Source organism: Cygnus atratus, chromosome 13, assembly GCF_013377495.2.
Source record: "Cygnus atratus isolate AKBS03 ecotype Queensland, Australia chromosome 13, CAtr_DNAZoo_HiC_assembly, whole genome shotgun sequence".
In the NCBI taxonomy this organism is placed as follows: domain Eukaryota; kingdom Metazoa; phylum Chordata; class Aves; order Anseriformes; family Anatidae; genus Cygnus; species Cygnus atratus.
Window position 1 is genome coordinate 8466694 of NC_066374.1, and position 21927 is coordinate 8488620.

Genomic DNA, 21927 nt, shown 5'->3' on the forward strand with positions numbered 1-21927 from the left:
GCCACAGAAGCGGCTCTGTGATCAGCAGCTTTCACACACCCAGGGTCTCGCTGGCAGCCTGCTTGCAGGCTGGTTACAAGGAGGCTGCAGACAGCCTGTCAGTGCCCAAAGCTGCCTGACGCCATGCCAACGCCACACTAGGCCGCCCTCACCGCATCGTGGCACTCAAAGCCCAGAGGTGCATGGGGCAAGGCAGCACGTGCCCCAGGCGAGCCGTGGCTGAGTGCCCACAGTGTGCTGAGCCCATCACTGCTCTCTGCCACGGATAGCTTCATATGCTCCTTGAGACAGCTTCTGGCTATGCCCATGGCTGTGGCCAACCGGTCTGCACCAAGGCTGCATGGCAAGGTTGGGCAGCACCTGCACCCAACAGTCAAGAAAGATCTGCCATGCTGTATGCCTTACAGGTGCCCACTACTTGCCCTCTGCAGCTCCCAGAGATGTGGAGACCTGCCAAATCCCTGCTCTGTCCCCCCAAAAGTCCCCCCGAGTTTAACAGTCTACTGATGGCGGGAGGTGCTGTCTGTGGCAGCAGGGACTCTGCAGTTGATCCAAACCCGCTGAAGATGATACAAAGCCTTGTGCCAATCCCGGCAGGTTTCAGAAGGAAGCCTGGGAAATTCTGTCCCTGTTTGTTGACTCAAATTATAGTCGTGCGGTAGGAAACAGGATCACCTCCTCTTGATCAGAAAAAAGACATTTCTGCTTCCTGTGATTTATATGCACTGTTCCCACATTAAAACTGTCACCTGGATGATTGATTCCTGAAATTTGCTACATCACATTTCCTTTTGATGCTGCCTACTGAAAACAACTGCTTTCCCCAGCTAACAAGTCATTCATTACAACTATAGTAATGAGCCTAATTGAATTATATAAACAGGGGAAGAAGATACTTTAAATGTACCAAGTATTTCACACTGCCTTTCAACATTTTTTTGTTGCTTTTGCTCCCTTAGTGTTCTATAAGTAATAAACTGCTGCTCACTTTGAACGCTGAAACTAAATTTTATTTATTTCCTCACATTTGTTGCTGCTGGGTGTGCACACAGACACATATTCCTCTGTTACTACAGGTCTGCACGTGCATGCTCGCCTGCTGCTTTGACTTCTGCAGAAACACTGACAACTCATAAGGACATCAATGCTGTCCTGAGATAATGCGTGTATACAAAACAGGAACAAGTTTCCACACAAACAATTGTACTGAGGATTGCAATAAACACTGCAAAGTCTACTTCATTTTAGGAGCAAGAATATGTCCGTGTCTTTGTCAGTGTGTTTGACACAACTGCTGCACTTCACTTCAGGTCTGGGTGAGTTTGCACCAATTGCTCTTACTGAAAAGTATATGGCCAGCACAAATTCCTACTGAAATTTTACCCCCTCTACACTGAAACCATCAGGTGGGCTGGTAATCCCAGGGAGGCAGCTGCGACAGATGGGAAAGTCACACCATGAGGATAAAACCCTAAAACCCAGATAGGAACTGGTGGGTTGCCAACCTTCCCACAGACAAATCTCACCGCCAACAGGGGACCCCAGATTTGGGGTGTTGAGGAAAAGCCCGTCTTACACTTAAGGTAAGGCAGATTTACACATATACAACTCATTGTCCACGCTCCCTCTTTCTTGTTATATGTTCTTGTTGCAATTAACTGCAAAAAACTGCTCGGTTTGCAGCGACTGTTTTCATTTTCTATATTCAAGCACTAACCAGAGCTCCCAGCAAAGAAGGTCTTTAACAAACCCATGAGTGCTGGGAAACTGCAGTGGGGGGGAAGAAGGACAATTGTAGGCCAGTATAGGAGAATTAAGGCAACTCCACCTCAGGGCGGGAGAGAAATGCATTCTGGAGAGAAGAGAGATCGCGAGCTTAAAAAGCACAGGAAGGGGTGTAAATGCTGACCACGACAAGTTGCAGATGTACTGGGAGAAGGAATAGTAGAACTGACCTTACCCAGTAAGGAGCATCCTGAGCGTACAAGACTATGTCTTTTTCATACAAACCCACTAATGTGTTATTATTTAACTACGATGTTAAAGACAGCCATATAACACTTCTCCATGAAAGACGAAATAAGAGCACTACAATTATTAAAAACACAAAAGCAAAGAGTATTACTCACCCGCAATATTTCTTCCACACAGCTGGAGTCATTGGGAAGCGTAACCTAGGTTTAAAGAAAAAAAGAAACGTTTAGTCAGGCACTGGATGCAAAGTTCAGTGGCTAACTATACAGGTGAAGAGCTAACAAGCAACTTCCTCTGTTTGAAGACTGCTGTATCCATGCTTGCTGCCTACCAAATTTTCCTGTTCAGATCAACAAAAATCATCAGCAGGACTCATTTTGTCACTTTTTTTTTTCTTTTGCAGTGCTTTGTGCTAGGAATGACACTTTTGAAGCAATAAAGTACTCTGATTTCCTCACAGTTGAGAACTGGCACAAGAATTGCCTGAAACTTCTGTAATTGAAGAAGATCCCACTGTTACTCCTATCAGCAACCTTCAGAGAGAATGCGATGCTTGGTTTAACGTGCAGCAGGCTGCAGTGAAGGACAGAGGTGCTAACACTTAGGAGAAAGCTGTTATCATCAACTATCTTATCCTACAGTTTAATACGCTAACAGCCAAGACGGCTCTTAAAACTTGAACACATACTGTAGTAAAATACTGGTTGGACTATAAGGGCGGCTGCTGATGTTGTTGTCCCTTGCTTCACTGGCCTGTTTCAGGTTAAGTATCATGTAAAGACTGAACAGCACACAGGAATCCAGCTCAAGAGGCTTGACAGATATCCCTTCTCCCCTTAGAAAGACATATTATGTTGATGCACACAACCAGACCCATGCACACACACAATGCTGCCCTTAACTTCTTCCAATTGAATATACTCGTTTAAATGGTATACTCATTTAAATGGTTCAGGAACAAATCCATACAGCTACAAAAGTCAAAGACCAAGAAGATCTGTTAGGTCAGCACGTTCATTCCCTATTGCTGTAGCACACTTTCCCCGTATTTTCTAGTACTGTGTCTAGTCTAACTCAAAAACTGTAGGGAAATGATCTCCTATTCCTTCATTTAATAAAATGTGGAGTAGTGTTTTAATCTATTTTGCCCTTTTTTGTGATAACTAGTTAAAACTCTGCTTTCAGAGTCACCTCAGCCTCTCTGTAGAGCCCTTCCAACTACTCACTTCCCTTTTCACTTACACCATGCATACATACGTAGAATTATAGTCCGTTTTTTCTGAATATTGTATGTTCAACTTTTACCTTCTTTCCCAATAAGCAAGATTTTCCATTCCCTTGGCTTATTTTCCCACTGTTCTCTGAATTTCCAACAGTTCATCAATATCTTGAAAAAGATGTACTGAAGTGAACATTACCGCCCTGGAGGAGTATCAGTGATTTTATCTATGTCAGCAACTACAGATTATCATTTTCCATAATGCCATTTAAAAACACTCATCCAAACAAAGAAAAAGACTTATCTTTTGTCCCGGTTTCTACTCTACTCAAATTCTACCCAACAACCCTAGGCTGAAAGGTTCCAGTGGACGGTCAGCATTAACTGCCATAGGCATGGATTCCACTTTCATACTGCATTTCTTGATATTCCAGCACTTCATTGTCCTTCCCTCGATACACTCAATTAAATTTTCCTTAAATCACTTCTTTTTCCTCTCAATGTCGCTAAGTTCTTTGCTAATCTGTGTTTTCCATACCTCATACTTAACTTCCCTTTCAGAGAGGAATATAGTTAACTTTAAACAAAATATCCCTCAGATTAGCAAACATAGGCATTACTGCACTGTGCAGTGGGATAATAGAAGTACATATGTCTCTAATACACTCCTGATTTTTTTCATTGAAAAATTATGTTGGAATATGAGAAAACAATACAAGTATTCCCCCAATAAGCTTGCAGCATACACACCGACCACAAAATCTCTCACAGCAGTAACAGGAGCAGCTCAAAATCCAGCCGAGTTGGTCAGACTGGGAAAAGTGAGAGCGGCAGAGGTACAGAAGCCCTCTCTTTATTTCTCTCTCCTCCCTCCTGTTACACATGACATTTTCAATGGTTAGCCCAGACACCGTGTGTATTCCTTTGTTTAAAAATGTCATAATTGTGCCACGGCCTTAACACAGGGCAGACCACGCTCTTACTTGCTTCACAGAGCTCTCCCAACCCACAGCCCTGTTTAAGTTTATGTTACTTCAGCACTAATGATGATGATAATAATAAACATACCATTCTACTTTAATAAAGCCCACTATATATTATGCAATCACAACCAGCTTCTGCTGGCAGCACTTGCTAATAACTTTAAATGTTCATGCATCAATTTAATTGTGTTAATGGCAAAGAAGATTTTAATGGCTTGACAGAACTTTTGTTCCCTTTGGCACTGCTTTGTTTTGAATCACTGGTATTAAAGTAATGCAAGATGTCAAAGTGCTGTGATTGTCATATAGGGAGACCCAAGTAGGAGCTAGCACAAAGAAGAAAACATTTAGATTGATGCAAACATTAAAAGAATAATTATTACAACATGGCTATCAGAGAGAAGATCAATGTAAGTCTTTCCGTACGTTACTATTAATGGATTTCTCAAGAAATGAGACCATTTTTCTAAATCCATGCTGCAGTTGCACATTCGAAGAGACTTGAAAGGCACAGGTCTATTAGAGACTTAGAAAACCCCAGGGAAAAAAAAAAGGAAAAAACAACCTTCCAAACTTTCAAAGTATGAATCAAAAATTGCAGGTTAATTGCCTATAAACATTTGCATTCAGCAAACAAGTGCAAGCAGGCCCACATGGCCCACCACAGATTGATCAGGAGAGAGTGAGCCACAGCAAATGGTGTATTCATCACCTACCCAAGTACTAGTGCTATAACAAATTGTGTGTACAATTGCCATATTCATCCAGGAGTTTAATCAAGATTGGACATCCCATGTAACTACTTTCCAAATTTAATAAAAATCTAGCTGTTAGAAAGTATTACATGATTTTCCACCCTCTCTCTTTTTTAGCTTTCATCAGTTACCAGATTCCAGTCCAGAGGACCACAGCTTTCATTTGTGCACGCTTTTGGTGCTTCTCGTCCCATGTGAGTGGTGTGATCTAACCCAGCCAAAAGGACAGATTCCAGGATTTTTGCCTCCATATGACTGAGCAGTTACATCTCACATCATGAGCTGCCCTCTCAGCCAGAATGAGCTCCGGACTGAAGAACAGTTAATATTACATAAGCTGCAGATCTAAGTCCTGAGGTAATGTAACTTCAATTAAAACAAAAAGATTTCACAACAGCTACATGCTACACTGAATTTATCTTTCAATTTAATTTTAATCTGGCAAAACTCTTTTGCATCAAAATGCTTCATGTTTACTTTTAGATATTGCTTCCAGGCTTAAAAAAGGGAAAAGAAAAAAAGAAAAAAGGGGAAAAAAAAAAGAAAAAGAGAAAAAAAAAGAAAAGGTCAGATGGTCAAAATCTATCAGCTAGCATTATAAGGCTCCCTTCACATTTCAGTCTCATAAGAGAAAGAACAGAACTTAAATGACGTGGAACCAAAGGTTTAATGTATGGCTTGGACGGCTCAGTGCTAAACTTTAAAGAGAGGGAAGGAGGGCAGAAATATAAGAGTGAGGGAATAATAGCTTTAATGTTATGCAGATCAAGTGACATTGGGTGAATGGTTACAATATCTGATGAGTCATGTTGATCTAACCTTCCATTTATTCATTCATCAGTTCCTTGACCACTCTTACCTCCTGGACAATTTATAACCTGCATGAGATCAGATTTTGTTTTTGTGGCCACAGAAAAGTCACATAAAGTCTCTTTTCTCTTTTTCTTTCCTGTCTGTATTTTATACCAGACAGCAGGCATTTCTTGAAAATGTTAGCAACAAAATCTTCCAAAAGACATATCAGAAAAGTCTTAAAACTTCAAATGTGGTACTGAAAAGCAGAAATGAATCATGTCTTTGCGAGAACTGACCGACCACATTACCACCTGAATAAACTGTTTGGGAATAATCTGGCTCTAGTGGTGCACAACTGGCATTCAACAAGTAATCTCTTGTTCTTATCTCTGTTTTATTGGAAATACAAATGTAGCATGTTACGTGATTGTAGGAACCTACTCCCACCTCTTGCATATGAGCACCTATGTGCTTGTACATCGAGAGCTCCGCTTTCATTGTCATCTTCTTTATCAAGGGACCCATTCTGACTCTGGGCAGATGAAGCTCATACTACTGTTTATTCCTTTGAACACAAATTGATTTTTCACTTGCTAGTAAGAAAAGATCCTGTGCATGAGCCTTGATTGATCATTTCCAGTGTGCGCTACATGGTGATAAGAGGAAAACACTTAGAAAACCAGAAGCAGCAAAAACAGGTCTGTCAGCAGAAGCCTCGTCCTATGAATGCCTTCAGCTCCTGCCAAGCATCTTAGGAACATATGGTTCTTGTTTTGTTTTTTTTTTTATTTATTTTTATTTTGATTTTGATTTTTACAGGTAGGAAAGGGATCAGGCAGTACTAAAACAGCAGGGTTTTGCAGATATGGTGGAAGAATGAGGCTTGTCTGGACTAGGTCTCAGGCCCATCAGAACAATATGATCGGTGATGCTAGATCACAGTGGAGCCCCACCAAGTCCAGCACCCTTTGTGGGGACCAAGGTGGCAGTGGTGGCAGTGCACGGATCAATGTGTTGAACCAGGAAAAGTTCAACGAACACTGGCTACAACTCTCCCTGTCTGCCAGCAAGATGGACTGAAATCCATGGCTGTTTAGTACAGCCAGATTTGGTTAGCATAAAAATTGATCAGGGGATTAAACTAGGTAAGAAACATGATTCTGAGGCTTTGTTTTCCTGTTATGGCAGCACTTGTGAATTTCAAATTGAATTTGAATTTGCATTTGGATTTTGTTCAAGAACTTCACAAAGTTCAAACACTGGTAAATTCCTGCACTTGGGTTGCAATAACCCAACGCAGCAGCAGAGCCTGAGGGACGATGGTCTAGAAAGCTGCTTTGTAAGCAAAGAGCTGGGGGGTCCTGGGGGACGATTGCTTGAACAGGACTCAGCAGTGTGCCTGGCACAAAGATGACCAGCCACATGCTGGCCTGTAACAGAAATGTAGCCAGCATGGACAAGAGAAGTGATCCTTGCTCTCTGTGCTTGACTTTTGGCTTGCCAGTAAGAGAAACACACTGATGTGCTGCAGCAAGGTCCAGCTGAAGGCTTCTGACATGGCTGGGGGCTGGAGCTGGGACAAGACAAGGCAAAAGGGAGATCGTGCTGTTGTCTGCAGCTACCTCAAGGGAAAGTGTAAAGACGACAGAGCCAGACTGTTCCCAGAGATTCGTGGATCAGATGAGAGGTCGCAGAGTCAAGCCACCATTGGAAACTCCAGCTCTTCATTGGGAAAACATTTTCCACTGGGAGGGTGGTCAGATGCAGGAGCAGGGATCAAAGACAAAGGGGAACTTCCATCCTTAGAGACGCGCACAGTTCAGCTGAACAACCTCCTGAACAAGCTGCAATAACTGGGCCTGAGCGAGAAGTTGGAGTAGATGACCTTTGAAGGTCCTTCCAACCCATATGAAACTATGATTTTTTTCTTGCAATATTCTCACTAAATATCTACAAAGATGCAAATATTTCACCTGCACTTGAAAGGAGTATACACCCACTCCTTTCCACCACCAGCTTTCCTCTGATGGCTATCAGTATCTGCTTGCGTGTTCAGGGTTCATTTCCCCTCTTTAGTCATTCCTGTATCTTTTCTAGACTTACCCCTTTTCAGATAGCCACCTGCCCCTCAGCTGTGATCTGGCTATCCATTTCTCCTCCCGAGGAAGACTGTTTCACATTTACTCGCAGTTAACTTCATACCACTGCACAGAGCCCACTGTTCTCATCTCCTTGGGTTTTACAAATCATGCTTTTGTCTGCTTCCTGCCTTGCTAATATTTTGTCCCCAAAGGGTCATTGATGTTAAAGACACCTGAAATAGATGTCAAGCTAATCTCACTTGCTGGATGGATCTTGGCTCTTCCTTACTAACTTTAGTGCAAATGCGTATGAATGGGAGCAGCGAAAGAGCAAGGAATGAATATTGCAGCCTAAATGGTACTTTTTTTTTTGGATGTATTTGATATTCATGAGGTTATCACCAACATATATTAGTACTGTATGTTTGGGCTCTGGAGGAAACTGAATGAAGTCAAACATGGTGCTATTAAAAAAAGAGAAAATAACTCCTTTGGTGTTCAGATACATATATGTGTTTTTCACAGGGTTATTAATTCTCAAGGGAGTCATTTGTGGGTTCCAAATAATGTATATTCACTGTTTTCCTTCAGTACCTCCACCATCCTGGAACCAAAAAGTACCATGAGAAGACTACATTTCCCATTATTTCAACCCAAAAAATATCTCCTGGGGCTTATTAAAAGGTCTGTGAAAATATATACTTTGTATATATAAAGAAATTAAGAGAGAAAGAAAAACTATTGCCTAAAACAAAATACAGAGAGCTGCTCCTCTGTTCCGCCTAAAACAAACACTGCACTGTGAAGAGGTTGTGTGTGTCAAACAGGCATTTACTGGAGAACCTGGGAATGAGGAAAAGTTTTAAGGAGTGGACCAAGTTAATTCATGTATTGAGGTAAGACAGCCTGGCCTGCAGTCAGTGCTGCTTTTTCAGTGCTGGATGGAGAAGTATGTGCCTCTTCCATTGAGTAAAGCACATTTAGCTAGGAAAAGCAATTTACTAGTGTGGTCCAAACTGTGACTGAATCAGACTCCCGCTTACTTTAGTGAACTTCCCTTAAAGGTCTCTAGCTGAGAAGCCAGAACTGCCCACAATGGGTACCTTCAGTTTTATACAAAAGCCAACGACTCCAACACACTCCCCTCCAGTCCCTTAATTAAAAAAGGTACCACTACACCAACCTGGGGCACAGGTGCTAACCCACTATCTGGAAGGCATTACAGGTCCCTACAATGAACTCAGCTTACAACAACCTCCCAGTCGGAGCAACCTCAACTGCGAGGACAACATTTTTTCTCTGCCATTTAGTTCTGCTGCAGCAACGTTTAAACTGGGCTGACCTGGATGTGACGATTATATTTTTCTTGTTCTTCCCAGTGCGTGTTCTATTTAGCCCATTTTTCCTTTTTCATTCCTTTGATGTTGTCTTTTAAAATACTATTTCAATGTGGATCAGCATGAAATAGTCTCCATGAAAGCACAATATGCTGATGTTCAATTTAAACTTGATGGTTCTCCATTATTTTCATGCAGCAAATTGCCAAACTCTATTAGCGAGAGAAGCCTGATAAAGTGATCTCTCACTTCAGGGTCTCCTGGGAGTAAGGTTGCATGTTTTACTTATGGAATATTCTGAATGCAGTTTTTTAGAGGCTTGCCGTGATGAAAATACCAGAGTAACCGGTAATGTCGGTATTCAGCCAGGTCCAACAAAAGTGCCATTTGTAGTACATTTGATTTGTGACCAAAATATTAACTGCTTGCATAGAGGCTGGTGCATCCCATTTAATATTGACAAAGAACAAACAAATTGGGAACTTAATAGTATTTCTTCCTTTCTGTCTCTCTTGTTCACTTTCCTCAGTTTCCCCTCTCTTCCTCCCTCTCTTTCTCCTTCCCATCCTCCTCCACCCTCCAATGACTGCAAGTACTCATTTGCTTATAAAATGTAAGCACATTCTCTCATGTACCTTATTCTGGTACTGGTTACCTTATACGTTTCCATTAAACTGATGATAAAAAGCACACTGACCTAAAATGCCACTGTGCACTTGTCCACTTTAAACATCAAAGCCTGCCTAACAGACTATGCAACCCTCTGGTGCGGTGAGATATATGGTGTGGCAGAAATAAAGATCAAGTGTCTGCTTCTTGTCTTACTTCTACCAGTGTGAATGAAATCTAACTCCTCTGAAGACAGTGAGGCAGCTCAAGTACAAAAGGAGTGTGAAGTGAGTTTGGCTTCCGAGTCTATTTGCTCTCAGTTATAGTAATGTAAATGAGAAGCCGTATTTATTCTCAGCGTAACCCTTTGAGTAGAACCTCTTGGAAATCATTCAAAATCCCTCAACTCTACAGACACAACCATCTAAATTTAATACAACTTGGAACTGGATCTCTATTAAATCTATTTTACATTAGCGTAATTTAGTGCCTATTCCCTGCGCAGGCCAGCCAGAGAGCAAGCAGAACCAGGCAGCATTGTGCGACGTGGCTGAAGCAGCAGCAAAGCCGTCGGGTCAGGCTGTGGCACTTGTGACACTAAAGAAAGCTCCATGATGTCAGTACGGTTGCATCAATGTAACCTGAAGCATTATTTGACCTCGTGAATTCAGACTATAGCATTTCTTCCGGGCTTTTAAAGAGGAACCTTTTTAAGCATCTATTTACATTTGACAGCATCTTTCCCGTGGCTGCAGGAGCACAGCAGGCAGCTGTGCTGGTTATCTGCTCCACTTCATTTTTTTAACCAGGTATGAATATCCTCACAGAAAAGCCTTCTCCTGGGTTTAATTTGTACAGCAGTTTGCACGGTTGCAAGGCCAATGCTGGGACCCAAATTAATTGCTCAAAGCTTGTTTGCAAATTGCTAGTTTTCCTATGGCCCTCCACCACAGACACAACTTGCAAATCGCGTCCTCAGCGCGGCTTTTCAAACCAGAAGGCCAGAACCGAAAGGGCAAGGACACGGTCTTGCCCAGGGGGGAACAAGGCAAATGTATTTTGAAATATCTTCAAGTTGAACTAATAGCATGGCCTTTTAGCATAACTAGTCCACACAGATACTTTTCTTACGTAAACTTCAATCAAATAAATGAAGTTCCTATGTGAAATAAAACCCATTTTCCTTTTATTAAGAACAACAAAATAGCACAAGTGATGATTAAGACTTTATTGGGATCTGATCCAAACTCAGACTACATTAAGAGTCAGATCTTACGCTCATTAAATAGTAAAACATGATTAGCCCAACTGCCACTGAATGTCATGGTTATCATACAAAAAGGGAGGTAAAATAATGCTTTTTGGACAGCACAGAACTTAGAACAAAGAAAATCTGATTTTGAATGGGATCTTTATGACCTCCCTTTTAGTTACATTTCTAATTAAAATGCTTTGATCTATTAATGCCAAGGGACGCTGCTAAATGTATTCAATACAGAAGTCGCATACTTGTCCTAAGCTCCCAAAATCTTTCAGATCTGTGTGCACTTACGTTATGTGCAGTTAAACTGCTCGCTAAAATGAAAAGATATCTAAGAATAACTCACTTCCATTAGATTTATAAATCACATTAATTAATTCTACATCTCCAGTGGTGTGGAGACCAAACTCTAATGCGAGATCTAATTAAAGAAAAGGGGGAAAAAAATTGGAATTGAAACACAGAAGTAACTGTTTAGCCTCAAATTAATGAGGCGCTATGCTAAGCAAGAATGTCCATAAATCCCTAATGAGGATTTTAAACACATTAAAACTTCCTAATACAAAGTGTTTGCCTTCCTTTTATCCAATAACAAATAAGCCAATAATTTTCTGCCTCTAAATGACACTATTAACTGTCATGGCATGTTTTATTTGACAAACCCTCCATTCAAATACAGTAAAACCAATTAATTTGCCTGCTGTGAAATGTGTTTCTTGATAGCTTTTATGTGATTTTTCTTCTCAAAGAAATGTAAATAGGAGGTCAATGTAGATGCCTGATTTTGCTTAAAATATGCCGCAATAACTATAGATTTTCTAGTCAGTTTGCATTTCAAATGAATTGAAAGATAACCTCCATTTTCAGGTCATCAATCACATAATGGTCTCCTGATAAGTAAACAGTTACAGAGTAATAGTTTTATTACTAGGGAAATGGTCCCATATTTGAGCTGTGATAGTTGCAAAATTACCACTTTGTTCCGTTATAAATAATGGTTGGCAATCCCGGTGCTTGGCCTGCCTGCTTCCCTTATCAGCTGGCGAGGGCTGCTCCGTCACCCACTGCCGTCAGCCCAGCCAAGTGCCCTGGTGCTGAGGGTTTTCTTTTTTTGTGTGTCGCAGCTGAACTCCGATTCTTTCAAGTGCAAGCGTGGTGATGTGTTACCTATTTTTTTTTTTTGTCAGAAAAATCTATAGAACAAATAAAAGGTAATTCTGTGGTTTCAGTGTTCCCCTGGGCCCCACTTAACAGATCTCGGTTAGCAGAGAAAAGCAAGACCGTGTTACCGCTGCTCCACAATTATGGCGTGTCTGAAGCTCTGAAGCTCCTCTCAGGTTTTGTTACTGGGATGATCAGCCTACTAAAAAGTACAAATTTTATACTTCAGAAATACGCTGTTTTTCGGTCTGTGCCCACTACGTGAATTGAACTGCATTGTAAATCGAAGGCAAAATAGAGGATAATGCATGGCATGCCATGCTTTATGGGGCCTAACTGAATGCCAATTAATCTTTACAACATATGCACAGTTCCATCAGCTCTTGTAGTCTATCGTGATCACATAGAGTCTGTGGTTTATTTGCCTTAAGATGGAAACACAACTTGAAAAAAAAAACCACACAACATACCATATATACACACGCGCAGAAGGAACAGGGAATAAAATAAAACAAAGGTGCCTACCAGTGCTGAAAAGGACAAAGTGCTCACTTAATTAATCATCTGCAAGAGATTACCAACCAGTACTTATGTAGTATGCCATGACAGCTAATTTCCAATTTGCACTATCTTGTATGTGTTCCCTATTGAAAGAAGCAAAGGAAATCTGCAACCTAACTCTAAAGAGTGGTGCCAACACCTCCTGACACGTGAGCAGTGCTCGTGAGAGGTGAGGCTGGGACAAACCCAAGGCAGTGAAAGTGCTCTGCGTCTCTGGTAGCCAGCATCCCCATCACCGAGACACACCGACGCAAGCCCTTTATCTATTTCTTTTTCCCAACAGAAATTGCTGAAATATTTGCCATAGTGACCCTTCCTCAAGGATGTCTTAGGAAGTAATTTATATATTATCATACTGAATTACATACATCTATCTCCAAATAAGGGACAAAATGCATTTCACAAATGTATGTATTTTGTTTATTAACTACAATCCCATTTAGTAAGTTCAGGAATTGAATTGCAGCAGTTTCCAAAAGTGAATTGAAGAGATCCCTTGTCTTGCCTAAACAGTGACAAAACCACGTTCTTTCTATACACTCACAACTAATAAAATTCCTAAATTAAACTTAAATTAAATTAAACTTTTAAATTAAAATATTTGAGTGAGAACTACATTTGACATGGTCATATATTAGGGAATCAATTTAATGATGGATAGAAGATTTTGAGCTTAAGATACTACATACTGTGACCCCTATTTTCTTCACTTTGAAATCCAGAGTTCCTAAAGTCTGACCTAAGCTCCACCTCTCCTGAATGCCGCAGTCTGCATCTAATTTTTCTGATAAAATGTAAATAAAAATGATTTATATTTTTGCAAAGGATCTTATATGATATCCCCCATCAACAACTTTTACATCTACTTCTTAATCGAGACATTGAATTGGGCTAAGACCACCTGACATTATTTCACTTCTGACCTTTTCAACTGTCAAAGCAGACAGATTTTTATCCTACAAGATTCGAGCCAAAGCCTCAAAGGTGCAGTGCCAGAGCATTAATCCATTTCACTAGACAGTCATTGAAATTATAATTCAAAGTTCAACTTACTTTAGCATTTTATGCTGAAATACTTTTGGCAGCCCAGGGCAGAAAGTCGAAATCTGGTTTCCAATGGAGACCATTTCCAATGGTTTCTAAATGTTGGCAGCGAAATTCCTTATTGTCAAAGAGATCAGCAGATGCCGGCTTCTATTAATTTACTTCCTGTGACTGCTGCTCACTTCAGGAAGCCCTTCTTTACCTAAGGATGTCGACCTGCTGCCGGATCCCATCAGAAATGGACTAGAAAAGACACTGATATATTAGGAGGCTGGGGACACTGCAGGGAAATTCCCTCCAGCAGCCGGGGCAGATCTCATCCCTCCATTTATTCTGACTGATGCCATAAGCAGAAAAACAAATCTGCATAGAAGACATAATGTGGATCTGTAAAAGCTCCCAACTCAAGCTAAATAAACTGACCCATATGTATTAAACTATCAAGGGGGACTCCAGAATCTGAAAGGACTGGTAGGCAGCTTTTCCTCTTCACAAACAGGTTGTCATAATGGGGAAAAGACTTTTGAATCTGAAAATAACATCACCATTTTAAGTAGTCAGTGGGCTGTAAATCCTTTGTTCTGGTATTCTGGAGCTGCCCAGAGGTCTTTGGCCAGGAAGTTCCCTATAAATAACAGTTTATTATTCTTAGACTTATCTCAAAAGCTATCTAAACAAGCATTTAAGTTAACTTAGAGGACATGTTTCATTAAAACCTAAATGTCTTTTTTCTTCATTTTTGCAGTTGGGGCTGGCTAGTAATTCTTGGCATCTTATCCAGATGCTAAAAAGTTTCCTTTTTGGGAGCAGAAAGGGGAAACAAGGAACACGAGATCTAATATCAATTACACAAGGATTACGATTATGTTTTTTCCTCAACATTTTCAGAACTACTATTGTACTTGCTCTGCCTTGTGCAGATAGCACAAGGTCCCCTAAATAGCTAATACAAGGTTATTAGCATCTTAACTGAAAGCACTGAGAAATGATGCTGCAGCAGTGTGTGAGTGATGGGAAGAAAACAGAAATATGAAGCTATGGCAAATAAAAGCAAATACGCAGCCTGACGTGGAGGGACAAAGATACACAATTCTCATTAATTCCAATGGGACTTGAAAAGCTCCGTGGCCGTGCACTGCCATGAAGATCTGCCTAGGAGACTGCATTAGCTGGATGCACACGGAGTCTCCTTGAGGTGCAGCGATCTCCAGGCTCAGCGCTCAGAGTCAGACTGTTAACGCAAGGAGAAAACAGACTGACTCTCAGGCAATGCAAATCTCACAGAAGGGCATTTGAGGCAAGTACCAGAATTGCATGATACCTAAGGGACATCAGCAGTGACATTAGCCAGCCCTCTGTACCCTTGGAGAGGGTTTTGTCACTTAATGCTTCAGCACCTTTAATTAACTGAGGTGTCTGTCTGCACGTATGCACCCTACATGTGGGTGCACACAGGTGTACATGCATGTAACTACGTATACACATTTTTCTCCTTCCCTTTCTTCCTGCTTAGATCTTAGTGTCAAAGGAGATCCACTGATCTATGGCCCGGTGCTGGTGCTATTTCACACACAGCACGCCGCCTCCTGCGGTAGATCTGTTTGCATCCAGGCCCTGACACAGCACAGGTAGCAATCGCTCTTCAGATTCCTGCCTGGACTATTACCTTCGATCTATGGTTTGCTGCACTCCTCAATCCACAGATGCTGTCATTGATCCAATGCACAGCTCCCATTGCTTACAACGGGATCAAGGACACAAGCCCTTTAACGGTCAGCTTTCCTAGGAAATAGTTAATTTCGAACAGCTTCATTACAAACTTTTTGATAATAATCTGTCAAAACTGAATGAAGTACAAAATAGCATAATTTTGAAATCTGAGAGACAGAGAGGACTCCGGAATCTATATTCTTATTTTGCTCTAGAGGTGTACTGCAGCTTCAGGCAAGTTAATTAACTCCCGAGGTCCTTTGTTTGTGCATCTGTATAAATACAGTAAGCAACACCTAACTAGTCACCTACTAGTTAGAGCAGGAAAGCAGTGGCTTGGTGATCCTCAGCGGGATGGTGTCACACAGGAGTGACATATATACAGAAAGCCGTACACAACTGGAGATTCCTGACTGCTGTAAATGTCAATCCTTAATAAATGGTTTGACCTTTTTTTCTATTATTTCCATTTTATAACTGAAACCAGGTCTGACACAGTGAGCATTTCAGGGGAATAAATGCAGCTTGGGGCTGACTCCGCAGTCTCGTGTCTCACATCACCTCCTTGAAATGCAATGATCTCCCCAGAAATACAATGCTGCCTTGGTACTTAAGCCCCAAGGACCTCCCAGCATCAGTTCCTGGCTGACCTAACAAGGCAATGAGCCCATTATCAGCACGTCTCTATAAGCCAACAAGGCTTCTTTTAGTGGAACTGCTTAAAGCATGGAGCTGCTTGATCTTCGAGACGTTATTCTTTAGGCATTTAATTGAGATCTTCCGTGGGCAGGGTCACCTCCTGGATGAACCCACTTGTGTGCTCACTACACAGACAGGCTGGGGTCACCAGTCCGCTTAATCGGGGTGGCTCAGTTAAGGACTGGAAGTTGGTGAAATAAATATGGATCACAAAACCCACAACTGTGATCTGCAGCTCGTGAGCCAGGCTCAACTCGCAGTGCAGAAATGGAAACAGATGGGCAATAAATTCGCCATCAGACAGTGGCTTGGGGATCTGCATGCAGGACCGAGAGCCAACCACTCCTGTCAAGCTAGACAATGAGCAATTTGCTGTCTAATGATAGTTGCGAATTTGAGGGAGGAAGGGGAATTGCTTTGATTTGGATTTAACTTTTTAAAAACTTCGCAGAAAGCTGAAAATTTGAAATTGTTCGCTTTGTGTTGAGTTTAAAAACGTCACTGTGACAAAAATCGATCTCTGTCCTACAGATTACAACCTTGTAAAAGACTTTCTTTAAGGAAACAAAACAAAATAATGGCAGGAGCTTTAGAAAGAAACAGCACAGAATTTGTTTTAAAAAATTAGGGAAATGCCTAACTTGTCTAATTCTGATTTTCACAATTTCCCTGAATTTTTAAAACCCAATAAAAAATAATATTAGCAGAAGTAACATAGCTGCTAAATTTGAATTTCCACTGCAGAAACTGTGTGTCCCAAGTTGGTGAGGCTGAATTGCAGCCTTCTCTCACCTGCAGCTTTGACAATGGGCTATCAGAAAATCCAGTTTCCCTTCCACAGACATCTTGGTTCATTAAAATTTCAGAACTGTTGCAGAGTTAAGGTGGTTTTTTGGTGGTTTATTTATTTATTTTTAAACCAATTTCTGTTTGCATGCTACCAGTAAGTTCAACAAAAAGAAATGAAGAGACTCTCTGAAATGAACAAACTGACAAATTTTCCCATTGGCTTGTCCAAGGAACAGCCACATTTTAACTGGCTGAAAGAAAAAAGCTGTCATCTCTGAAACGGCCAGAGGAGAGAAAATGCTGGCAGAATGATGTCTTCCTAGGTGAGGATAGTCCAAGACTTAATTCCATGTGTCAGGGCAAGATAACACACAGCCACACACACATGATCTCATCAGCCGTTCAGGAGACAGGATTTTACTTGACGTTTTGTAATGTTATTTTAGAGACTTTCTTAATATGTTTTCAGAACAAACAACAAGGAAAAAATGCCGTATAAACCTCAATCTGGATACCACTTAAAGGGATTTGCAACCATTATAATCAAAGTAATCATGGCATTATTAATCACAACAGGAAAAAAACCAGAAACCACCAGCAGGAACTCCACGTTTGCATTTGCTTCATAGCACTGGTACTTACATCTCTCCCCCTCTGATGTCTGTGCACACTTCCATACATTATTTGCATGTATATATGGGTGCACCCCCAAGGCCAGCAGTGTAACCAGCACCTATCAGCTCAGGGTGTTCCTCAGCCCAACCCGAACCGCTCTCCCTGGGGACACTGGGCATGGGTTCCCCAGCACCTTCAGGTAAACCTGATCCTGTTCCTGTCACCGTCCCCACCGCCATCAGGGTTCACAAGCACGGCAGTACAACCTGAGCAGCCTCCAGCGAATTTCCTTTTGGGCCCAGCTCGAGCAACCTGCGAGCCCTACAACCGGAGCTGGCTGCACCAGGAAAAGGGGCCGTGCTGGTCTGGAAAGTTCCCTTCTAAACAGCAAAGGGTGCAAACCTGGGGCCCGATTCTCCATTGCAGCTTGACAGCTGGAAGGGAGGCCCAAAACAGGTAGAAATTACGCCGGACAAGACCCTCCCCTTGCAGGAGTTTGCTGCAGGAGAGCTGGCTGCTGGCCCCACCATGCCACGCGTGGGTCCTCATCCCTGTGCCCCACAGGAAGCTGCTCCCTCCGTGAGCTGTCCCCCAGTTCCCGCCTGGCCCCACAGCCATCGGCCGCTGCCTGCAGCTACCCGCAGCCTGCCCTCCCTCCCGTGGGGCCAGGAAAGCAAAAAAAAAATCAGAGCTTTCTTTTAAGCCAGGAAAGCTTCAATTCTGTAAAGCTTGACAGCGAGTTGCGCTCCCAGCTAAGCCATCAGCATTTTCAAGCCTGAGGTAGATAGATAGCTGCTTGTGTGTTTTTATATATAATGTCATATGTATTTGTAAATACGCGGATGATTTCCATACACACCCACCAGCCACACAATGCAATAATAAATTATTCCAATAAATGGCATTACTCAAAGAAAGCAACAAGGATAAATATAATTGCACAAGGTCTAAACAGGATGTAAATCAGCATTTAAAAAAAAAAGCAAGTTAACGTGAAGCTGTTTACTCCTAGAGAATCTCCACTGCTCTAACATTTCAGCAATAGCCTCCAGTCGTGAGTGTGCTGCAGGAAGTAACAGAGAGCAGTTCAGCAGATGAAACAAAGAGGACCTAATTACCATGCGAAGCACAACATCCTTCAGATGTGATGAGAAACGTGACTGCATGAAAAACTGGTCCTGGGGAAATTTCAAAATATGACCACCCAAGCATAAAGAAGAGAGTGGTGAAAACCAGAGAAGCTGCAACATGAGGCTATAGTATTTCTATACAAAGAATATTAGTTTAAACACACGCACGTACAGAGATTGTGTACATATACACAGCTATATGCCGGCACACAAATACAAGGAACTATGTGATTGTGGGTGAAAGCAATAAACGTATAAAAGCTTTCAAGCCATATGCTACATATTAATAAAAAATCACATAAATTCTTTGTATGTTGATCCATGGAGTTTCTTGAGGGAAAAACAAACAAACAACCAAATGCATGAAAAGCAACCGATCAGCCTGACAGCCCAGCCCAATCCTTCCATTTTCATCATACTTGGTCATTTAATATTCATTTTTGCCTACAATTCCACATTTTGAATGTAAATAATTTATTAATATTGGCCATAAATTATTATTATTTTTTTTAGAGAGGATGAACACAGATGGTAAGCACTGACATTTTCTTGAGGAAGGGAAAGCCTGATTCTCAGTTACAGGTGGAGAAGTTACATCATTTGCAAACAACTTTGAAGCCACGAGGGAGAATGCGCTAGCTTGTGCCCCAGGTGGGCTCAGCACCGCTCCCCAGCACTGGCTGCCCAGGAACCATAGTTATCCCCTCCCTGCTGCTGGGAGCCCACACTGGTCTGGCACCAGCCCAGCTGGGAAGAACGAGCCCCCCACCACCAGCATGATGTGAGACTATGCTCAGGGATGGCCATTACTACTTCCAAGAAGGAAATACAGTCTACCATTTCCAAGTATGGTCTACCAAACAGCATGCCTTCTTGTACAAGAAAATTAAAAACTAGCGTTTCCCAAAACAAACGCCCTTTTGTTAGAGGACCTGAGCAAGGCAGATGCCAGCGTCTCAGTTCATCCCTCCAGCCCTGAGGCAGGTGAAGGTGGTGGTGCATCCTGACAGGCTGCTCCAAGTGTGCAAAAACTGACAGAGTTGGTAAATTCCTCAGCATGATCAATACTGCTCTCCAACCCCAGATTCCCTTTATCAGTGACAGCCTCTCTCGTTGTACTGATTAGAGATTCTACATCTTTTTATCACAAAGACCATGACAACTACACCCTATCTATAGCTTTGTGATTTACAGCAATTGATGCGCTATCATAATTGCATTAGTGCAATGATAGCTTTTGGGTGTTACTCAAGCTGCTGAATTTAAAGTATGGTTGCATTTGTGACATAAACTGACAAAGAAAATCTGATGTTTGAATCCAGCACTGACTTTAACCCGTTTAGCTTCCTATGTCTCCCTCTCGTTAGCTGCATGGATAAACCATTCTTCTCCTGCCCCGCCAATTCTAATGAGATGAAAAATGAAAGCTGACCTGTGGACTAAAAAGAGAAGGCAGAAGCCCCGTGATGGGGTTGTCTGGTGTACATGTTAACAGACAGAAAATAGGTTTGGGGAACAACATCCCACTCTTCTAATAAAGTATCAACTCCTGTTGCTGTGAGTGGGTGGATTGCAGCTCAGCCAGTACAGCCCTTATTTTGAAATTTTTAGATGACTTCCCAGTTTATCTGATACAATCATTTAAACATTGATGCTTCTTTTTAATTTCAGGGGATTTGTTTGTCTTATTTTTAGCCCAGTTCCTGATAGAACTGAAACACCTACAGACTGCACTTGTGGGAGTCTAAAATAATGTGTGTTTGTGCTCTCATTTAAAAAGGGTGTTCAGCTCACCCCTGCTGTCCAGCATCAAGGTCAAAAGATAAGGAAACTCTTCCGAGTTTGAAAAGGCGGCAGTGGGAGATAGGAGAGGGGCCCCACTGCTGTCCCATTACAGGAAAAGCTAACAAAGCTCACCCTTTGTAAGATATCAGAGGATCCGCATGAGAGAGAGACATTACAAGCCAGGATTCATTAGCTCCTCTGCTCACCGAGTGATTTCTTTTTACAACAGAACAGAAGATTTCAGTCTCCTGAGCTGAAAGAAAGCACGGTCTGGCATGGAAGAATGAGACTAGATGAAAAGCAGCTTCTTCTTATCTCTTTCTAAATATTACCATACAAAGTACTGGCTCACATGCCCCCGGCAGCGTTCCACCTACCAGCACTCGAAACAATGAGCAAGTGCCAGCACTGGTGCCTGCTACCTGCAAGCAATGGCAGCCAATTGAGGACAGCCTGCACCGCTGTCCAGAGCCTGACCTAATGCTGAAATGGCCGTGGCATTTGCTATGAACTTCTTGAGAGACCTTGGTTCAGCTCCCTGCTCTGCCAGAGGCCTCTTGTTGGAGCCTGGGAGATCTCACTCTCTGACCCCCAGTTTCTCACTGAAGGTGGGGACGATGGCACAGTGTCACCAGAAACCAAAAGCCACAAGTCTAATACGCTGTGAGACAGCAAGGACACTACCAGTGGCCTACATCTCCGTGACAGAAGCATCCAAAGCACAACGCTGTGTCCCCTCCCAGCGCCCCTGTTTATGCAGCTGAGTGCTGCCAAGTGCAGCCTGGCACCAGGCCTGGCACGCTCAGCGTTTGGCACAGCACGGGGCAGGGCTGGCACCGCTCCTCTGGCCGCTGCAGCCACGCAGAGCAAGGCCCAGAGCGCCCGGCCCTGCTCCAGCCCTGCGGCAGGGCAGGGGGGCACGCGGGGAGAGCTGCAGGGCGAATTTCAGTGACTTCAGCATGAGATCTCAGAGTTAACCTACCTCCCTTTATACTACAGTCAGTTAACACACAACATCCAGGTGATGTTGCTGAATATTTTTGAATCACCGAGGGCTATCAGGGCCTGCAGGGAGGAGCTGGTGACACAGCGATGCTCGGCCCTCCTTCCCCAGCACGGCCTCCTCAGCGCTGCCTCCCCGGCAGGGTTAAAGGCTAGGAGGCAGCAAGGTGCCTGCAACCATCCCCATCAGGGCCAGCATGTGTAGCGCTTATTGTTCTAATTTGAGAGCCAATATATAAACACACATCTTAAAAAAATCCAGTCTTCTCCTTAAAGCTCTGAAAACCCACCCAGCCTATTAAGTTTCATTTCTGGGATAATTCTGCCCATTATCCCTGCCTGTGTGGCAGGAGGACTGCGGCCACAGACTGATTTCCAGGGCAGCTGCACTGCACTTCTGCCTGGCCCCTTGTCCTG

The 21927-nt window shown here is 42.5% G+C and overlaps 1 protein-coding gene across 11 annotated transcripts in view; it reads right to left on the minus strand.

Annotated features, from left to right (window-relative positions):
- AFF2 (ALF transcription elongation factor 2) overlaps positions 1-21927 on the minus strand; it is a 336498-nt gene that overhangs the window by 153626 nt on the left and 160945 nt on the right. For all 11 annotated transcript variants that reach the window (XM_035541447.2, XM_035541446.2, XM_035541445.2 and 8 more), the window contains one exon: positions 2130-2174. In XM_035541447.2, coding sequence (XP_035397340.1) covers positions 2130-2174 — 45 coding nt within the window. The remainder of the gene's footprint in view (positions 1-2129; positions 2175-21927) is intronic.